Source organism: Pollachius pollachius (genome assembly GCF_949987615.1).
Source record: "Pollachius pollachius genome assembly, chromosome: 18".
NCBI lineage: Eukaryota > Metazoa > Chordata > Actinopteri > Gadiformes > Gadidae > Pollachius > Pollachius pollachius.
The window spans coordinates 19,738,588-19,756,058 of record NC_136951.1 but is presented as its reverse complement, the minus strand read 5'-3'; the positions used below and the strand labels follow the sequence as shown (position 1 = coordinate 19,756,058).

General features: G+C 49.3%; 1 protein-coding gene across 2 annotated transcripts in view; it reads left to right on the top strand.

Moving 5' to 3' along the window:
- Positions 1-17,471, top strand: part of snd1 (staphylococcal nuclease and tudor domain containing 1) — a 177,053-nt gene that overhangs the window by 23,207 nt on the left and 136,375 nt on the right. For both annotated transcript variants that reach the window (XM_079755458.1, XM_079755459.1), the window contains exons 12-13: positions 6,807-6,908; positions 15,343-15,443. In XM_079755458.1, coding sequence (XP_079611584.1) covers positions 6,807-6,908; positions 15,343-15,443 — 203 coding nt within the window. The remainder of the gene's footprint in view (positions 1-6,806; positions 6,909-15,342; positions 15,444-17,471) is intronic.

The following is a 17,471-nucleotide window of genomic DNA, read 5'->3' as shown; positions in this document are numbered from 1 at the left end:
CCTGTCCTTTCCTCCTGTCCGTGTCCTTATTTGTTTTGCTGGACGACTTTGCTTACCTAAGCAGAGACGTGTCCCCCCGCCCACACTGTCCCTCTTACCCACACCTTCACAGCAGACAGTTAATCATCAAGACTGATGCACTGTTGGTCTTTGTTTTCGTGTTCTTTGTGTTCATCTTTTGCTGGATTAGAGGCTGTGAGTGTACGGTCTGGATCTACACGGTGGTAACCCAACCTTTCCCACCAGCATACGCTGCTGTTGGCGCCTTGGGTTTGGACTAGCTCATGGTTGTTTGGAGAGATCTGATTTTTTGTAAACAGCAACGCCGGCCAAGTCTAAAAAGAAAACGGTGATTTGGCCGATTTCAACATGCGTTACTATCCTGAGCGTGAAGGCTATGTAGCCCCTGACGAGGCAAAGCCGTGTGTCAAAGCAAGGTCGCGGATGCACAGTGAACTGGCTCGTGGCACGGGTGGCAGGGTCATAGTAGCCATGATGTCTCTTTTAGAAGGCAACGGTCATGTGTTAAGCATAGATTCCTTTGTAAAGGTGTGTGTGTGTGTGTGTGTGAGATGACTTGATGTGTCCTGCAGCACCTCTGTTGGCCGTGACGACCCAAACAGAGAGGCATGTGAGGAGGCTGTGGACCCCACGTGGTGCCTGGGCAGACGGGGGTTTGGTGTTGTGCTTTCATTCTGCGTAGGTAATAAAGTCAATAGCAGGTGACTCCGGCATTCAGCAGTCTGTGTGGGTGTGTGTGAGGACTTTATGAACAAGCCCTTCACGGTGCCCACCAGATGTCTGTTTTGTGTGTATGGTGTGTGCCCGCGGTGCGTTGGATGTGTTTGTGTGAGGCCAGGTGGGACACACTAAACATTCTGTCCTCGTACCCGCTTCGTTCTCTGCAACAGCCCTCCCCCAGCCCGTTCTCTCACCAGCCATTGGTTGAAAATGGAGATTGACAGGCGATCAAAACCACTGGTGTTGGCCTTCACTTAAGCTGGACATCCTACGGTCGTCGTTTCCTACATACTTCTGCCTCGCTCTCCGTCTGTGTCTCTTTCTCTGTCTTTGTGTCTCTCCTTTGTCTCTGTATCTCTTGCTCTCTCTCCGTCTCCTTCTGTCTCATCCTCTTTGTCTTTATCTCTTCTGTCTCATCCTCTCTGTCTTTATCTCTCTTCTGTCTCAACCTCTCTCTCTCCGTCTCTGTCTCTTCTCTGTCTTTCTCTCCACGGGGGCTGCGGTGTATTTTCAGGTGCGAGTTATTTTAGGCATGGTAGTTGGAGTCAGCTTTTTTCTTATGTGCTCCTTTCTCCCCAACCCCCCCCCCCCCCCCCCCCCCCCCCCCCCGTGCTCTCCATTCCATCGTGAGCAGGAGCTTCTCTCCACGGGTCTGAGTGTGTATTGCTTAAGCAGTGACGTCGAGTCGCATGCCTCTTTGATATCGACCAACGATCGCAGTCGCGCCGATGTGGAGAACTTCAATAGGAAGCGCCGAGTGCATATCTCTGTGTCTCCCGCCCCTTTACCCGAGTAGAATGAGCCCGGTACTCACAAGCAGGTAACGACGTCGGCTCTACTCGGTGACGCACTTTCTCCCACCCCCTCCAGTGTGTGTGTGTGTGTGTGTGTGTGTGTGTGTGTGTCAACATTTGTGTTTTGTGTCTGCTGTGTGAATGCACACAACGCGCACTCTCTCAGTGCACACAGAGGTCAGCAGCCAGTGTCTGTCTGTGTTTGCGGTCACGTGTGTGCCATAGCTGTATTCGTTATGTCATGTGGGTTCTCAGGGGGATGTAAAGTAGGGCTAAGGACAGTGCCGGCGAAGGGAGGGGGGGGGGGTATGAGCAGGGACTCAGTGGGCCGTCCTGGCATGTGGTGAACGGCCACGCAGACGGACTCCTCTGCCCACTTGCCTCTCCTCTGTCTTCTGTCGCTGTTTGTTATATTTAGACGTACACTGCATCTCCCCCCCCCCCCCCCATTTATTTTCTTTCCCCGACTCCTTTTCCGTCTGCAGCAGATATTTTTTTCCACCCTGCCAGTTGATTTCTTGTTCTCCAGCACACTGCGCTGCGTGATTAAGCGAGGCTCTGAATGCACCAGTCATAGCAGGGTCTCGTACGCAGGTGCAGAGAGTTGGAAACGAAGAGAAAAAGTACTGCCTAGGTGGTTTTCAGGGTATTTTTTTGGCCTAACTTTCGTAGAAGTATCGCTAAAAACATCAGCGCACTCTATTTTAATCCGGAAACACACCGGCCGCCCGGTGCCCGGTCACACACGCAGACACACTTCACTGAAGATGGCCAGTGCACTCCACACAGATGGCAGCAAAGATCTACTGGTGGAACCCTTATTTCACATCAAAGCATGCTCAGTGGCTCGATACAACACGTGTTGTTTCCCTGCTGCCGTCAATCTGCTTCAATCCCAACACTCTGGATTCCGGCCTTGCTGGAACCTGACAATTCAGGCCTTGCTGTATTGATCAGGGCAGTGGTCAGTTTGCACACACCACAGGATTTCAACATTCTGTGGTCCGTCCAATCACCAGGGGATCGCTTCCGCCCCTCACCTTTTGATTGGATGAAAGTTTTATGCCTCCACTTTGACTCCGGCAGTCGACATTTCATGTCGACACCAAATAAAGACATGGAAATATACCGAGTCAATCAACAACCTAATTCATGGAGCAGGATGTGCAATTGCCTATTTTAATTGGAAACAAATTGTATGTTTTCCTTTTTTTTTTTGCCGACTCCTAAAATAGATTCTCCACATTGCTCGGGAGAATATGCACCAAATTAACGGATAGCTCTGCTGATTATTTTGCCGGTGAGATGATTTTCATTGTTCTGATCGCAAAACCCGGTGAAAGCACTCGATGGTAGCGTTTGTTTTGACACTGATCACAATTGAGCTATTTGGTTCCAAGTGGAAACAATGCACAACGGAATACATCAACGTTGTAATTTGCTGTTCTTCCGTTCTTCCCACTCAACGTTTTGCAATCGACCGACGCAGTTCGCTTCTAGATGTGCGTGAAACGCCTCGTTTGCATTCTGCAGCGGATACCTGTTGTGTCCACCTGGAGCGTTTTCAAACGTTTCTAGCGTTGAACGCCGGCTCATCAGGAGCTGACAAGTGCCCACTCCATGGGAAGTACCATATATTATGTTTTAAGTTGATCAATGAGCAACAAGGGCTCTCGTGGTGTCTCAGGATGAAGTGAAGAAGCCATGAGAGAGGGTTTGCTGAAGTGGGGGGGCCTTAACTGCGACTCTATGAATAACAGCAGCCTATTGCTCTCGCGTTGGGCCACGTGTAAGATCAATGCACTGCCAGCTGACTAATAACCAACCCCTCCTGTTTATTTTTTACAGCCGCCCATATCCTCTTTGCTCTTCCCTCAGGCTGCGTGTGCACTCGCTGTACCCCTGCCTCTCTGCTCTCCAGAGCCTCTTGACGCTGTTTGGTTGGTTCTTTAAAACATTAGCCAGCCGGGTCACTCTGCATAAAGCACCAAGTGTCTGAACGCTCCCAGAGAACAGTTTAACCTTAAACTAATGGCCACCATTTTTGGTCCCGGATAAAAAGAAAATAAACCCTCATCCACATTCCGATTCTTTATTTATTTTGGTGCCCTGACGGATGGGAGCTCACGCTGGGTTCAGTGCTGCTGCTGCGCTGCCATATCCTGACGGTCCTGTAACCCGCAGATCGCTCCCGACCCGCGGTGTCACTCACCCTCGCCTCCCCCGCTATTTGAGGCGTGACACATCGCTGCAGAGCCTCCAGCGCCGACTGCACCAGTTCAGGCCGGCTGCGACCGGGACTTTGTTTAAAGCCAAATCCCCTCCTGCTCGTCTCTATTTGGAGCTAGCCAAACCGCTAGTGCTAGCGTGAGTGTAGAGCTAGCCAATCTGCATGTGCTAGCCTCTGTAGCGCTAGCCAATCCGCTAGTGCTAGCCTTGTTGTATGGCTAGCCTCGGCGTTGAGCTAGCCTCATTCTAGGGCTAGCCAATCAGGTAGCCTTGGTGTAGAGCTAGCCAATCCGCTTTGGTGTAGGGCTAGCCAACCCGCTCGTTCTAGCCTTTGCGTAGAGCCAGCCTCGTTGTAGAGCTGGCCAATCCGCTAGTGCTAGCCTCGTTGTGGAGCTAGCCAATCTGCTGGTTCCAGCCTCGCTGTAGAGATAGCCAATCTGCTGGTTCCAGCCTCGCTGTAGCGCTAGCCAATCTGCTGGTTCCAGCCTCGCTGTAGAGCTAGCCAATCTGCTGGTTCCAGCCTCGCTGTAGAGCTAGCCAATCTGCTGGTTCCAGCCTCGCTGTAGAGCTAGCCAATCTCCTGGTTCCAGCCTCGTTGTGGAGCTAGCCAATCTCCTGGTTCCAGCCTCGTTGTGGAGCTAGCCAATCTGCTGGTTCAAGCCTCGCTGTAGAGCTAGCCAATCCGCCACAAACTGAACCACCGTGCCCTCTCCTTGGACTCCTCTTCTCTCGGGGACAAAGCCTTCAAGGCTTGAAGTGCCCCCTGGATGTTGTGCTGGACTAGTGAAATAGTCGGGATAACCCACTCATTTGGACGTACCTTCGGGGCACTTTGCTATCGGGATTAAGTGTAATGTCCATTTGTGTGTAGCGGTGCTTATGAAAGCCACCGGTGTTTCCCTTGTGAGTTTTGGAACACAGAGTGTGTTAGCCCCACTGTGAAATATCTTGCCGTTGGAGCGGGTCGATAGTCGTTATTGATTCTCGGCCAAGCTCATGCTCTTGACGGCTGACCTTTAAAATAAAAACACTGCACTTCCATTCTTTTTTCTTTTCTTTTAAACATGGCTGCCTCTTCCTCACTATTTTGGCGGTAAAAATAAAGGGCGACACTTAAATTGTCCAGGGCACGGTCGACTACAACACATGCTTCTCGCCTGCCCCTGCATTCAACATCTTTGTTTCTTCCAGTTTATTCCGAGGTATTCTGCCATTTTTTTCCTCTCCGCCAAACTTCCATGTCCTGTACTTTTGTCGTGTGCCCCATTCACTGTAAATATCTTTGTGCTCTCCTCTGGGCCTTTCTCTGGGCTTCTTTGCTTTGTAGATATGGAGACTTGGGAGAAGTTGCAGGAAGGATCTCCCTACAGGTTTCTCTCTCGCTGTCTAGGATTCTCTCTCGCTCGGTCTGTCTCTTATGGGTCTGTAAGTCTGTCTATTTCTATCTGTGTGCCTGTCTATGCTCGCTCTCCCTCCTGTCTCTCTGTATGCGTCTCCGTCTCTCCTCCTCCCTCCCCCCCCCTCTCTCTCTCTGTGTCTCCACTCTTCCTGGCTCTAATTGGCACGCAGAGCTGACATTTAAACTCTCTGCCCTCCCAGACACGTTGCCCACATCCGCCATGAAGCGCCTCATCAGCCCCAAATGATTTCTACTTGTGTATTTTTAGTCCTTTTTCTGTTTCCTCCCCTTTCAAATTCCTCACCTCATCCTGTTCTGGAGACGGCGCTTACTTGACCCCCCCCCCCCCCCCCAGTAGTCAAGATTGAGGAATAGCACCATGGTATTAACAAATTGTGTTTGTTATTAGTTTTCCGTTCTAATGGGGCCCTCAAGTTAAGCTATATCCGGTCCAAAATGGTAGGTTTTAGTGGGTGGGTGTGCACACGGACACACAAACTCATCCGTTGCAGTGCATTAAGGCACAAAATGGAAGGTTCCCGCCCACCCCCCCTCCCCTACAATCCTCCCACTCAGTGGTAGTAATGCAAGACCTGGACAGTAAGCCTCATTGGACACAAAATGGAGGCTGGGGGCTTCAGGGTAGGCTTGGTGTGTGTGTGTGTGTGGGGTACCGTGCCGCACTGCTGACCCTCCTGGCTCAACGGGAGGAAGCGGTCGTATGCGCTCACACTAATGCAACGGCACAAATGGATCTCAAGCTTGCACGTGCACACACAGACACACTCGTCCTCTGAGTCCCTGCTTCGATCCATCTGCTCGGCTGTGTGTGTGGGTGGGTGGGCTGGAGGAGAGGGAGCTGGAAGAGGCGGTGGGTGTTTTTTATCATATATTTATTCTTTATTCGCATGCGAGTGTTACAGACAGTAATGGAGGAGTAGGTGGGAGGCACTTGGGACGTGAACTCCCAAGTATTGTCATTCGTCGCCTCGTTCTGCCCGTTAACACCTGTCAATTATCCTCCTCCCACTTCCACGTCTTTTCTTGTTCTTCTTCCTCCCTCAAAGTGTGTGTGTGTGTGTGTGAGCAACTGGGAGAGATAAAAATACCATAAGAACTCAAAGCCTCCTTTGAAAATGTAAATTACTTCTATTTGTGTTCCTTCAGCTTGTAGTCCGGGACCAGACTTCCCATTGAGGAGGAATGTGCGCGTTTGTGTGCGTGTTTGTGTATCCGTTGTTGCTTCTACCGTGTTAAGCTATATGCATATGTGCGCACATGGTGTTGTCTCTCGCTCTGTTTCATGTCTGCGATGCACAACATGTGCGCCTGTCTGACCGTGTGTACCTGCCCTCTTTGTTGTGTTAATCTGCGTTTTGCGTCCTGTCTGTCTGTCTGTCTGATCCTGCCCACTGTCAAGTTTGAAGCCAGCTAGATTTAGTCTTGTGGCTCTTTAATGAATGTCCCTGAATGTGTGTTGTTGGGTTTGAACGGTAAACCATGCGCCTTCCTTGTTTGGTTTCTAACCTCTCCCCCCCCATCCTCTCTCCCCTCTGCTCGTCTGCCACCCTCCTCTCCATCTCACCCCTCCTCTCCTCTACCCTCCCTCTCCATCCTCCTCTCCTCCCTCCCTCTGCCTGCAGGAGAAGAACAAAGACAAAGACAAGCGTTTCCGTCCCCTCTACGACATCCCCTACATGTTTGAGGCTCGCGAGTTCATGAGGAAGAAGCTCATCGGCAAGAAGGTAAGGAACATGTGGACAAACGTATACAGTCTGTGTACGTAAATATACGCACCAGAAGAGAATCCTGCAGCTCTGTTGACAAGCAGCATTATTGCCTACGCCGGTAATGGGTTTTTGCACAAACAAACAAATACGAACAACCACACACACGCAAACATGAACACACACAAACACACACACACACATGACCACACAAGTACATGCCAAACAAATCCACTGTAGCTTCAGAGTCCTCTGTTCTTCATCAACACATGTCAATACATGTGGATGTATGGTTTATAGAGCCATAAAACCAACCAACCAACCAATTAGGCCGTGATTAGCACGAGCGGGACCACATTATGTATATATGCAGGGCCTCAGCGGTCCGCGAGGGCGGGGGCCATGGCGCTGAACAGCGTGTTTGTTTCAGAAGCCGCCCGGCCTCCTATGGATTTCCCTCAGTGCTTACGGAGGCAGTGCGGGAACGCCGACCGGACCGCGGTCAAGGCAGAACCAGTGGCCCGGAATGTAACAGCTGTGGTTTCATGACGCTCCGGCGACTGGTTCCACTCCTTGCCCCCGTTTTCTGAGCCTTGATATTCACGTTCCTCAATGAATATTGCTCTGGCCTTGGCTGGGCAGAAGCTGACTTCCACATAAAGTGACGAAAAAAGATTAAAATTGTATTCGTTGTTCAAAAAACTCCTTCCAATCAGAGTGCTTGCTTTGATTTAGCCAAGTCCTGTTGGAAGTCAGGCGAAAACATATTCTAATCGGAGCAAAGCCTTCTGTGCAGATTTCCCTTCATCGTTTGACATAGTTATTCAGTCTATTTAGGATCAAATTCCATATTGTTTGATAAGCTCCGTAGATTACAACCCTTTCCTTCTGTTCGGCAGATTGCGGCACTCCTTGTTCTCATTGGTCCTCGCATTTGAAACATTATGGTAAAGTCTTTCAATTGGCTCGAGGCCAGGCCAATCTGTAGAGAGATACAGAGTGTGATGCTCTCAAAAGACTTATTTTTCCAGCTCTATAAAATTAAAGCAAGCTGGAAAACAAGCTATTTTAACGTATACATAGGTTGGGGTTGGTTGTTAGCAATACATCTACTGATGCGCAGGCTTGGACAGCTCATCAGTGTTGTTTCCTGGAGTCACTGGGTGTTTCGGGTCTTACAACAGACACCCTCCTCCAGGCGACCCGACCGAGGCTGATCAGACCCCGGCCTGTGTCCAAATATAATATAATTATTATCGTTTTCTTCCTGGGTAATTTGACACCCCGTAGAGCTACCTCATCTATTCAATCACCCATTTTTAAACATAGATGTTAATCATCCCTTCTTTGTCCTATACCTGATTACAGTAACTGGCTCATCAGCCTCCTTATAATTACATAAAACGTCGGCCAGCCCCACACGAAAACCCGCCCCCCCCCCTCAGACGAACGACCCAGTCCAATGGAGAAACGCCCCATCATGGTAACGTCTGGAAGTAAAACACGTAGAAAAACGGCTTTCGATTTCCCATTGTATTTTTCGGTGTTCTCATTTCTCCAAACACCTTTTAATTTGCCAGGGAGAGAGAGCTGGCGAGAGAGGGTTAGGGACTACTCCATAGCTGATTAGTATTGAATGTGGGTGTCCCAAGTGTGTGCTTGTATGCGTTTTGAAGTGAGTAAGGTTTAAGTGGAGTGGCTGCACTCCCATCCAACCCAGTCGACGCACACACACACATATGAACATTCAGGCACGTTCACTCTCTCTCCCACAGTGAGGGCTTTTGTGATGTTGTTTCGTCATTAGTATTGATTTTCAAGTTTTTTGTTTTTGTTGCGTTGGGGGCCGGTAAACTAGAGCCATTAAGGACCAGGTGAAAATCAATAAAAGTAACTCAGTCAAATAATGTACTAAACGTTAGAGCAATGAAAGACCATATGTATTTATGTAAAAACAACACATAAAACTAGCCTTGATGATTTGTATTTCAACTCTTTTACGATGTAAAAGTTTTACCAAACGAGTAAAGCGCTCATAAAGCCACAGAGGTAGGGACTAATACATATTGGGTGGATAAGCACACACGGAAACACATAGGGTAGTCCTTGGGTTTGGGGCTATGCATGCAGTAGTTCAGATGAAGTTCGCTTCGAGCCCTCAGAGTCCAGCAGAATCAACTCCCGAGCCATTGCGTTCATTGTTGCTAAGACACAGGGCCGGAGCTAATAATACATCCCTCCTTTCAGAAATTACTTATTTCTTTTCCACTCCATCTCTCCGGCATGATTGCAGAACCTTAAAAACTATGATTATGTGTTGGAAGTTGCAGGCTGCACCCTGCGGCTGCCTTGGCAACAAGGGATGAGGAAAAAAAAAAACAGGTAACCCAAGGCCAAAACCGTTCACGACTCCACTCCACAGGTAACGTTTCTGTTACCTGAAGCCATAGGGCGATGGCGTTAATCCGCCGCTCCTCAGCTCGCCAGCGCGATCGGAATACATGCGGTTATATTTTAATCATGCGCATGTTTTTGAGTTTTTATTAAAGGGCTGTTACCGGGGCGACGAGGGGTAGGGGGGGGGGAGTGAGCGGGCACAGTAGAGGCCGGATAGGAAGGCGCTAAGCGCCATAGAGGCACTGTCTGCACCTCCGGCTCTAAGAGTCTGAGACCGGTGCTCTCGCATAATTTGAGCTGCGGAGAGCCCCTTTTATCTTTATTTAATCCGCCTCCCTTCTAAGGCTCTTTCCCCCGAACCCCAGCTGAGATGAGTGTTTGTTTCTGGAGACACAGCGGTAACGGTGTGCTGACCCGTCAGAGGGTTCTACGTCTCCTCTACGTTGTTCTACTGCGCACGCCCCCCAGCTCCCAGGCCCGATAAAAGAGGTGGAAAATAGATGTTTAATTATGTCTGACTGTAGAGTCGCTGTCGGAGTCGTGTCAAGCAGCTCAAGAGGGGTTTGACCCGAGCTTAATAAACTAATCACTTGAGTTCAGCGGGGAATGTGAGCCCAACGCAGGTGGTGAAGTCAGGGGTATGGCCGAGGCAAGATGGCAGGGAGTTCGTCTTTTTTTTAACTACAAGGCAATTTTGTGTTTTAATTCCTTTTTTGTTTAATCTTTCCATTTAAATGCTTGGAAACAAGTCAATTTTCCACCGGCTGCACCGTCCGGGACGTGACTAGGCATTCGCTCCGCATGTCTGGACACGCTGAGCCCTTAAAGCTCTGACGAAAGAGGGAGCCAGGGGCCCCCCCACACAGAAAGTCAGTGGCTCCCCGCCACCGCGGAACCGTTCACAATAGGGCCGTTGCCAGGCGGAACATTTAGTTGTTGTATTTTCCCCCATTTTATATCAGAAACGGTTTATTTAAATGATGCCATAGAAAGTTTCACATGAGTGCGGAGGAAGTCGTGGCTTTCAGATCCACTCCCGGTCAGAGTCGGACCCTTTAAAGGGCAAGCCTCAATGTAAATCGAGGCTCATCATGTCGGTCGCTGCGTAGTATACAGGACAACACGCGTGGGAGGATATGATGTTTGGTTCTGTGTTTGATATAACGGGTCGCTGTGGGTTACGCTGGGATGCGTGCCAAGGGTTTGAGCAGTTCCGGAAGTTATGGCGCGCCCTTGTGGCGAGGCCGGGAAACACGATCCACCTAACTGCTTCGGCGGTACAGGGTCCTTCAAACTTTCATAACACAAAAGATTGAATGCCACCCTTTTTTTTTTTTTTTTTGAAACATAGCCTCCCGGGAGAGGACAGTGACCTGCATTACCATGCTGAAACCTTCATCACACCTGGCCTAGCATCTGTCCCTCCTCTCGCTCTCCTCCACATCCTCCTCCGACTCTCTCTCGGCCCTCCCGCTCACACTCCTCATCCACCTCTCATATCCTCCCCTATTGAGACACCAGAGCTTCTCCGCTGACATAATCCCGGAGAAGAGCTTGATTTTGGCTAACTTCATAAGCACGGCTTCTTCTGTGTCTGAGTCTCAGCCTCGGCAGGGTAAAAACTAAAAAAAGCGTCCAATGGAAACGCTGCATTAAGCCACTTATCAGAGTAGAGCACATTCGGATAAGCCTGCATGCTCAAAGTGGCTCCTGTTTTGCAGTTTCCCTGTGTTTGAGAACACACACACAGTTTTTGCCGTGCGTGCGCGTGTGTCTGAGCATGCACGGAGGAATAACTGACATTTTGATGTTCAGGTGTGTGTGCGTGTGCATTCGGGCAAACGCAAAGCATATAGAACTGGGTGTCTCCAGCTTCCACATTGCGAACTTTTGCTTTCCACACGCCTCATTCCTCATTCCCCTCACTGGCTCTGTATCTGAGGCTTCATCCTACCAGCAGGGCTCATTTCATTAAATGATAGCCTACTGCTGTTACGGCCAGCTGGAAAAAATACATCAGTGCGACTGAACCTCGTCTTGTACCATTCCTTGATATGCCCTTTTTTATTATAGATACAATCTTTACAGGCCTATATTTGCAGAGAAATGTAGTTTCGGACTGCTGAACGACTAACCACAAGGCCCCCCGATATGCAATAAAATACCGGCACACACTATTTGCAGCCAAAGCAGCCTTAGGGCGATGGGAGCAGAACGGGTGAACTGCCTTCCACAGAACAAGCGCAAAGCGGGCTTAAGATGTTTAAGGAACAAACGAATTACAACAAATGCTACCGGATCTCGCTTGAACCTCCCATTTAGGAATGAAGCCATTTTTTCCATTAACCAAGGCCATCATGGCGCTCCTGAAGGGCCCACTCCGCGTGTTCTCGCCCAATCCCGCCGTGACCTTCATCCTCATTTCAGATGAATACTTCCCGGCTCCCGTTTGCAACAACGCTCTCCTACTTGTGCTGCTCCTACTTATCATCCCGGCGCTCCCGGAGCCAGCCCTCCCACCCTTCCATCCATCACCGCACTCTGCCCCGGCTCTTGTGGATGGCGCCACCTTATCGGGAGATCGGGCCCGATTGCCAATAGAGAGAGAGAGAGAGAGCGAATCCCCCAGCCCCTCCTGGTGTAGCTCCGCTTTGTCAAAGCTTTTAATCTATCCACGCCCGGCCTTAATGCAGAGCCAGCGATGCCAGCCGCGCAGCGCCTCATGCAACCTTACACATTGTACTTTTTATTTATTTATTCCTTCAGGCCGCCGTTTTTTTGAACCACGTGTTCACCTTCTGCTTTCTAATGCTTATCTCCAGGAAATGCTCTGTAGTTTTTAATAACATCCCTTCGGTCGTCTCTCCTCCTCACCCATGAGCTGGCTCGTCCTCCGTGTGTGGCCAAGCATGTTTATTAAACACGTTCATAATTAACTGAGGAAAGACGCGTCTTACAATGCGGCGACAAAGTGACTTTTTTTTTTTTTTAATGAAAAGGCCTCACTCGAGTGGGGCGGGGCCTGTCGGAGGCCGGCAGCTTGCAGCAGCAGCTACAGTGGGGCAAAAAAGTATTTAGTCAGCCACCAATTGTGCAAGTTCTCCCACTTAAAAAGATGAGAGGCCTGTAATTTTCATCATTGGTATACCTCAGCTATGAGAGACAAAATGAAAAAAAAAAGTCTAGAAAATCACATTGTCTGATTTTTAAAGAATTTATTTGCAAATTATGGTGGAAAATAAGTATTTGGTCAATAACAAAAGGTCATCTCAATACTTTGTTACATGCCCTTTGTTGGCAATGACAGAGGTCAAACGTTTTCTGTAAGTCTTTACAAGGTTTTCACACACTGCTGCTGGTATTTTGGCCCATTCCTCCATGCAGATCTCCTCTAGAGCAGTGATGTTTTTGGGCCACACGGACTTTCAACTCCCTCCAAAGATATTCTATGGGGTTGAGATCTGGAGACTGGCTAGGCCACTCCAGGACCTTGAAATGCTTCTTACGAAGTCAATCCTTCGTTGCCCGGGCGGTGTGTTTGGGGTCATTGTCATGCTGAAAGACCCAGCCACGTTCCATCTTCAGTGCCCTTGCTGATGGAAGGAGGTTTTCACTCAAAATCTCACGATACATGGCCCCATTCATTCTTTCCGTCATACGGATCAGACGTCCTGGTCCCTTGGCAGAAAAACAGCCCCAAAGCATGATGTTTCCACCCCCATGCTTCACTGTAGGTATGGTGTTCTTTGGATGCAACTCAGCATTCTTTCTCCTCCAAACACGACGAGTTGAGTTTTTACCAAAGAGTTCTATTTTGGTTTCATCTGACCATATGACATTCTCCCAATCCTGTTTTGGATCATCCAAATGCTCTCTAGCAAACTTCAAACGGGCCCGGACATGCACTGGCTTTAGCAGGGGGACACGTCTGGCACTGCATGATTTGAGTCCCTGGCGGCGTAGTGTGTTAGTGATGGTAGCCTTTGTTACTTTGGTCCCAGCTCTCTGGAGGTCATTCACTAGGTCCCCCCGTGTGGTTCTGGGATTTTTGTTCACCGTTCTTGTGATCATTTTGACCCCACAGGGTGAGATCTTGCGTGGGGCCCCAGATCGAGGGAGATTATCAGTGGTCTTGTATGTATTCCATTTCCTAATAATTGCTCCCACAGTTGATTTCTTCACACCAAGCTGCTTACCTATTGCAGATTCAGACTTCCCAGCCTGGTGCAGGTCTACAATTGTGTTTCTGGTGTCCTTTGACAGCTCTTTGGTCTTGGCCATAGTGGAGTTTGGAGTGTGACTGTTTGAGGTTGTGGACAGGTGTCTTTTATACTGATAAGGAGTTCAAACAGATGCCATTAATACAGGTAACAAGTGGAGGACAGAGGAGCCTCTTAAAGGAGAAGTTACAGGTCTGTGACAGCCAGAAATCTTGCTGGTTTGTAGGTGACCAAATACTTATTTTCCACCATAATTTGCAAATAAATTCTTAAAAAATCAGACAATGTGATTTTCTGGATTTTTTTTTTTCATTTTGTCTCTCATAGCTGAGGTTTACCAATGATGAAAATTACAGGCCTCTCTCGTCTTTTTAAGTGGGAGAACATGCACAATTGGTGGCTGACTAAATACTTTTTTGCCCCACTGTATGTTTATGGAGGAATCAGTCGTTATCAGAATGGGTTGTTTCCCTTCAGTCAAACCGAGTGACATTATAGGGCTCTGGTGATTTTCTACCAAAACCGATCTGGCTGACAAAAGCAAAAAATCGATTTCCGCTGAACACATAGCTAAACATAAGTGGAAGCTAATATTCGCGGATGTGAAATGTGGATGTGGAAGTCAAAGGAATTCAATAACAATGAAACCACCACAGGGGACAATGCACTTATCGGTCATTTCAACATGCTGTGTTGTTTAACAAGAAAGTCAGACCTGTTCTATTCAAGTTATCCTCGTGCGGAAGACTAAATAGTTTAATAATTCACTATCTGCACAGGGGTTGTTTCTCTAAGGAATACACAGTGAGCACACAAAATTCATGGCTTCCACTGACCTCGGCCCCCCACCATCCCCGGACTTCCTTCATCTCTTTGTCGTTGTCTCCCCCCCCCCCCCCCCCCCCCCCCCCCCGGGGGAGTAAATCCAGCGCTCCGGGGCGTGCCTTGGCCCAAACATCCATCCTGAGACGGGAATTCTCCCATCTCTAAGTCCACGCTGTCCTTGTCCCGACCCGTCTCCAGATTGATGACACTCCTTCGCCTCCAGGGGGCCAATCCTATCCCAACCCCCCACCTCGTGTCCGGTTTATATTGTATTCAAATTATTATTTTTGGGGGAACACAATCCCATAATTGTCCCGTGGCTGGTTTATGTTTTCCATTCGGCTTTGCGTGTTTATTCTGGGATGTTGCGACGCGTGGGTCGTCCTCTGGTTGCCGCGGTGACGCCCTCAGGGTCCGCTTCTGCCACACGCCGTTCCCAAACGTTTGGGGGGAGTGCCCCGAATATGACCCTTTCTCGTGGGGTATTTGCGGGCGGGTGGATCCATTCACTAAGGCTCAGGAACCCCGGGCATGGACAAAACGCCCCCGTCCGGAATGCTGCACCCTCCAGGGGCGGAGACGTGTTGGAGCACACAATATGGGGTCATGCTTTTCATAGTGTGTGTGTGTGTGTGTGTGTGTGTGTGTGTGTGTGTGTGTGTGTGTGGCTCCACATAGCCTCAGTGCATACATACTGGTCCCCAGGGAGATCTATAGTGCCGCCTGACGGGATTCACTCTGACTCGGGGTGACCTTGGCAACTAGGATAAACACACACACACACACACACACACACACACACACACACACACACACACACACACACACACACACACACACACACACACACATATTCCACCCAACTCCAAGTACTGCCAGCCAGAACAAACAAGTCCCCATTGTGCTCACTCAACTATATTTCCTTTTTAGTTTTTTGCATTCACTTGCACCTATTTGTATCCGACCCCAACCCCCTTCTCTCTGCCCTGTTTGTGTTTGCCCCCCCTCAGGTCAACGTGACAGTGGATTACATCAGAGCCGCCACCGGGGCCGGAGAGACCACCCCCGCCTTCTCGGAGCGCACCTGTGCCACCGTCTCCATCGGGGGAATGTGAGTACCGCAGGGCTGGGATGTGTCTCACCTTTATGAAGCCCCTGGTGTAGGAAGCCCCTGGTTTATGAAGCCCCTGGTGTAGGAAGCCCCTGGTGTATGAAGCCCCTGGTGTATGAAGCCCCTGGCGTGTGAAGCCCCTGGCGTGTGAAGCCCCTGGCGTGTGAAGCCCCTGGCGTGTGAAGCCCCTGGCGTGTGAAGCCCCTGGCGTGTGAAGCCCCTGGCGTGTGAAGCCCCTGGCGTGTGAAGCCCCTGGCGTGTGAAGCCCCTGGCGTATGAAGGCCCTGGCGTATGGAGCAGCTGGTTAATGGAGCCACTGTTTAATGGGGCCACAGGTTTATGAAGCCCCTGGACTCTGGCTCACGGGGGCTCAGAGTACTGTACAATTTTAAAAACAGGCAAATATAGTTAAAATAAACAATGCTCATATTCATTAAATAGGGTGGTGGGCGGAGTTAAGGGGGATAGGCCAGTCGGAACAGGCGAGTTTTGATGGAGGTTATTAAGGTGGGGAGAAATTCTATAGGATGGATGGATAGTGGGAGAGAGCTCTAGCCTGGCTATTGCCAGACCAAGCTCAATCGTAGTTTGCACGTTGGTCTGGGGCAGCTGCTGTCATTTTCTTCAGCACAAGAGGCGTGATCAATGGGCCTAGTTCAAATGACTCTGCACGCCATTGGCTGCTTGCCGTCGTTTCCCTGTCGTCATTGTGTTAAACCAGCCAATCGTGTGCCAGGGGAAAAGCCAGCTTGGTAATTGGCTCCCGCAAAAACGTATCGAAACTAGAGAGAAATCTATTGCTCTTCTCCAGACCAGGGAGGGGTGAACTCAAATCGCCGGCAGAATGGGCAAAAGAAAGGGCTGGAACAGATGTTTTCCTGGCTGACGGGCAAAAGAAAGGGATGGAACAGATGTGGGGGTGTTCTTGTTGCAGAAAAATGGGAATTGTTGGTTTTATCCTCTGTGTACGTTGAAAAGTGGAACGACGGAGAAGTCTTTAGTGGGCGGTCACTAAATATACATAAGAAAAAGTCCTCTAATAGGTTTAAGGCAGCGACGCTCGTCGGTTTACCCAGAGCAACTCAAAGCGGTGGGTCGAAATATACGCTGCGCCGCATGTGAACTCGAGTCTCGGAGTCAAATGAAGTTTAGAATGCGCGGCGTCTTTTCCTGCATCCTGTTTTGCTGTAACGCGTAAACAACTCCTATCAGCGAGAACATTGAATAACATTGACAACATCCTGTGGATTATTTCTCTCATACAATGTTGCCGTCTAGAAGGATTGGACTTCAGTACGAGGCAGTGAGTCACCAGATCTTTTTTGAAAGCTCCAAAGTCAACTTTAGTGCAACCCTGTTGTGTCGGAGAGGTTTGAAGAGAGTTTAAAGCTCGCCCAAACGCATAACACATTTAGAACATAACAGAGCACAGGGCAGCCCAACACAGCACAGCATAGGGCAGGCTTGTGTTGGTCGGCAGTGATGGCGTACCGAAGACGCGGGTGTGTCACTGGAGACCCATTGTAACTCCCCCAATGCCGGCCCACATCTGCAACAAGGCAAAGAACCCCCGGCTATGCTGACTGAACGCGGGCCACACCGGCCCACTGCAGTCGTGACCAACTACACCGGCAGGCCTGATTATACATGAGATGGATCCAAATGAGAAGGAGGAAAACATTACATGGTATCCCTGCAGCCAATGCTCCACTTGAATGAACGGTGGAATAATATCGCTGAAATATGATCACTACATAAAGGGTGTAGATATTCAACATTAATAATGGAGACTGTGTTTTATTTATTTTTTACCATTACAATTTTTCAGTCACGGATTTATGTTGTGCAACTAGATTGAAAGTGTATGTCCTTGTATGCATGACCGAAAATTCAGCTCCTGGACGTTACCTTTGCAGTCAATTTTCTGCAGTTCTTGAAAATTCCTGAATGTTCTCCAAATGAAATTTGATGGAATATGAATGAAAAAGAGATTGGCTGAAGGGGCGACAGGCCGCCAAAGGAATAAAA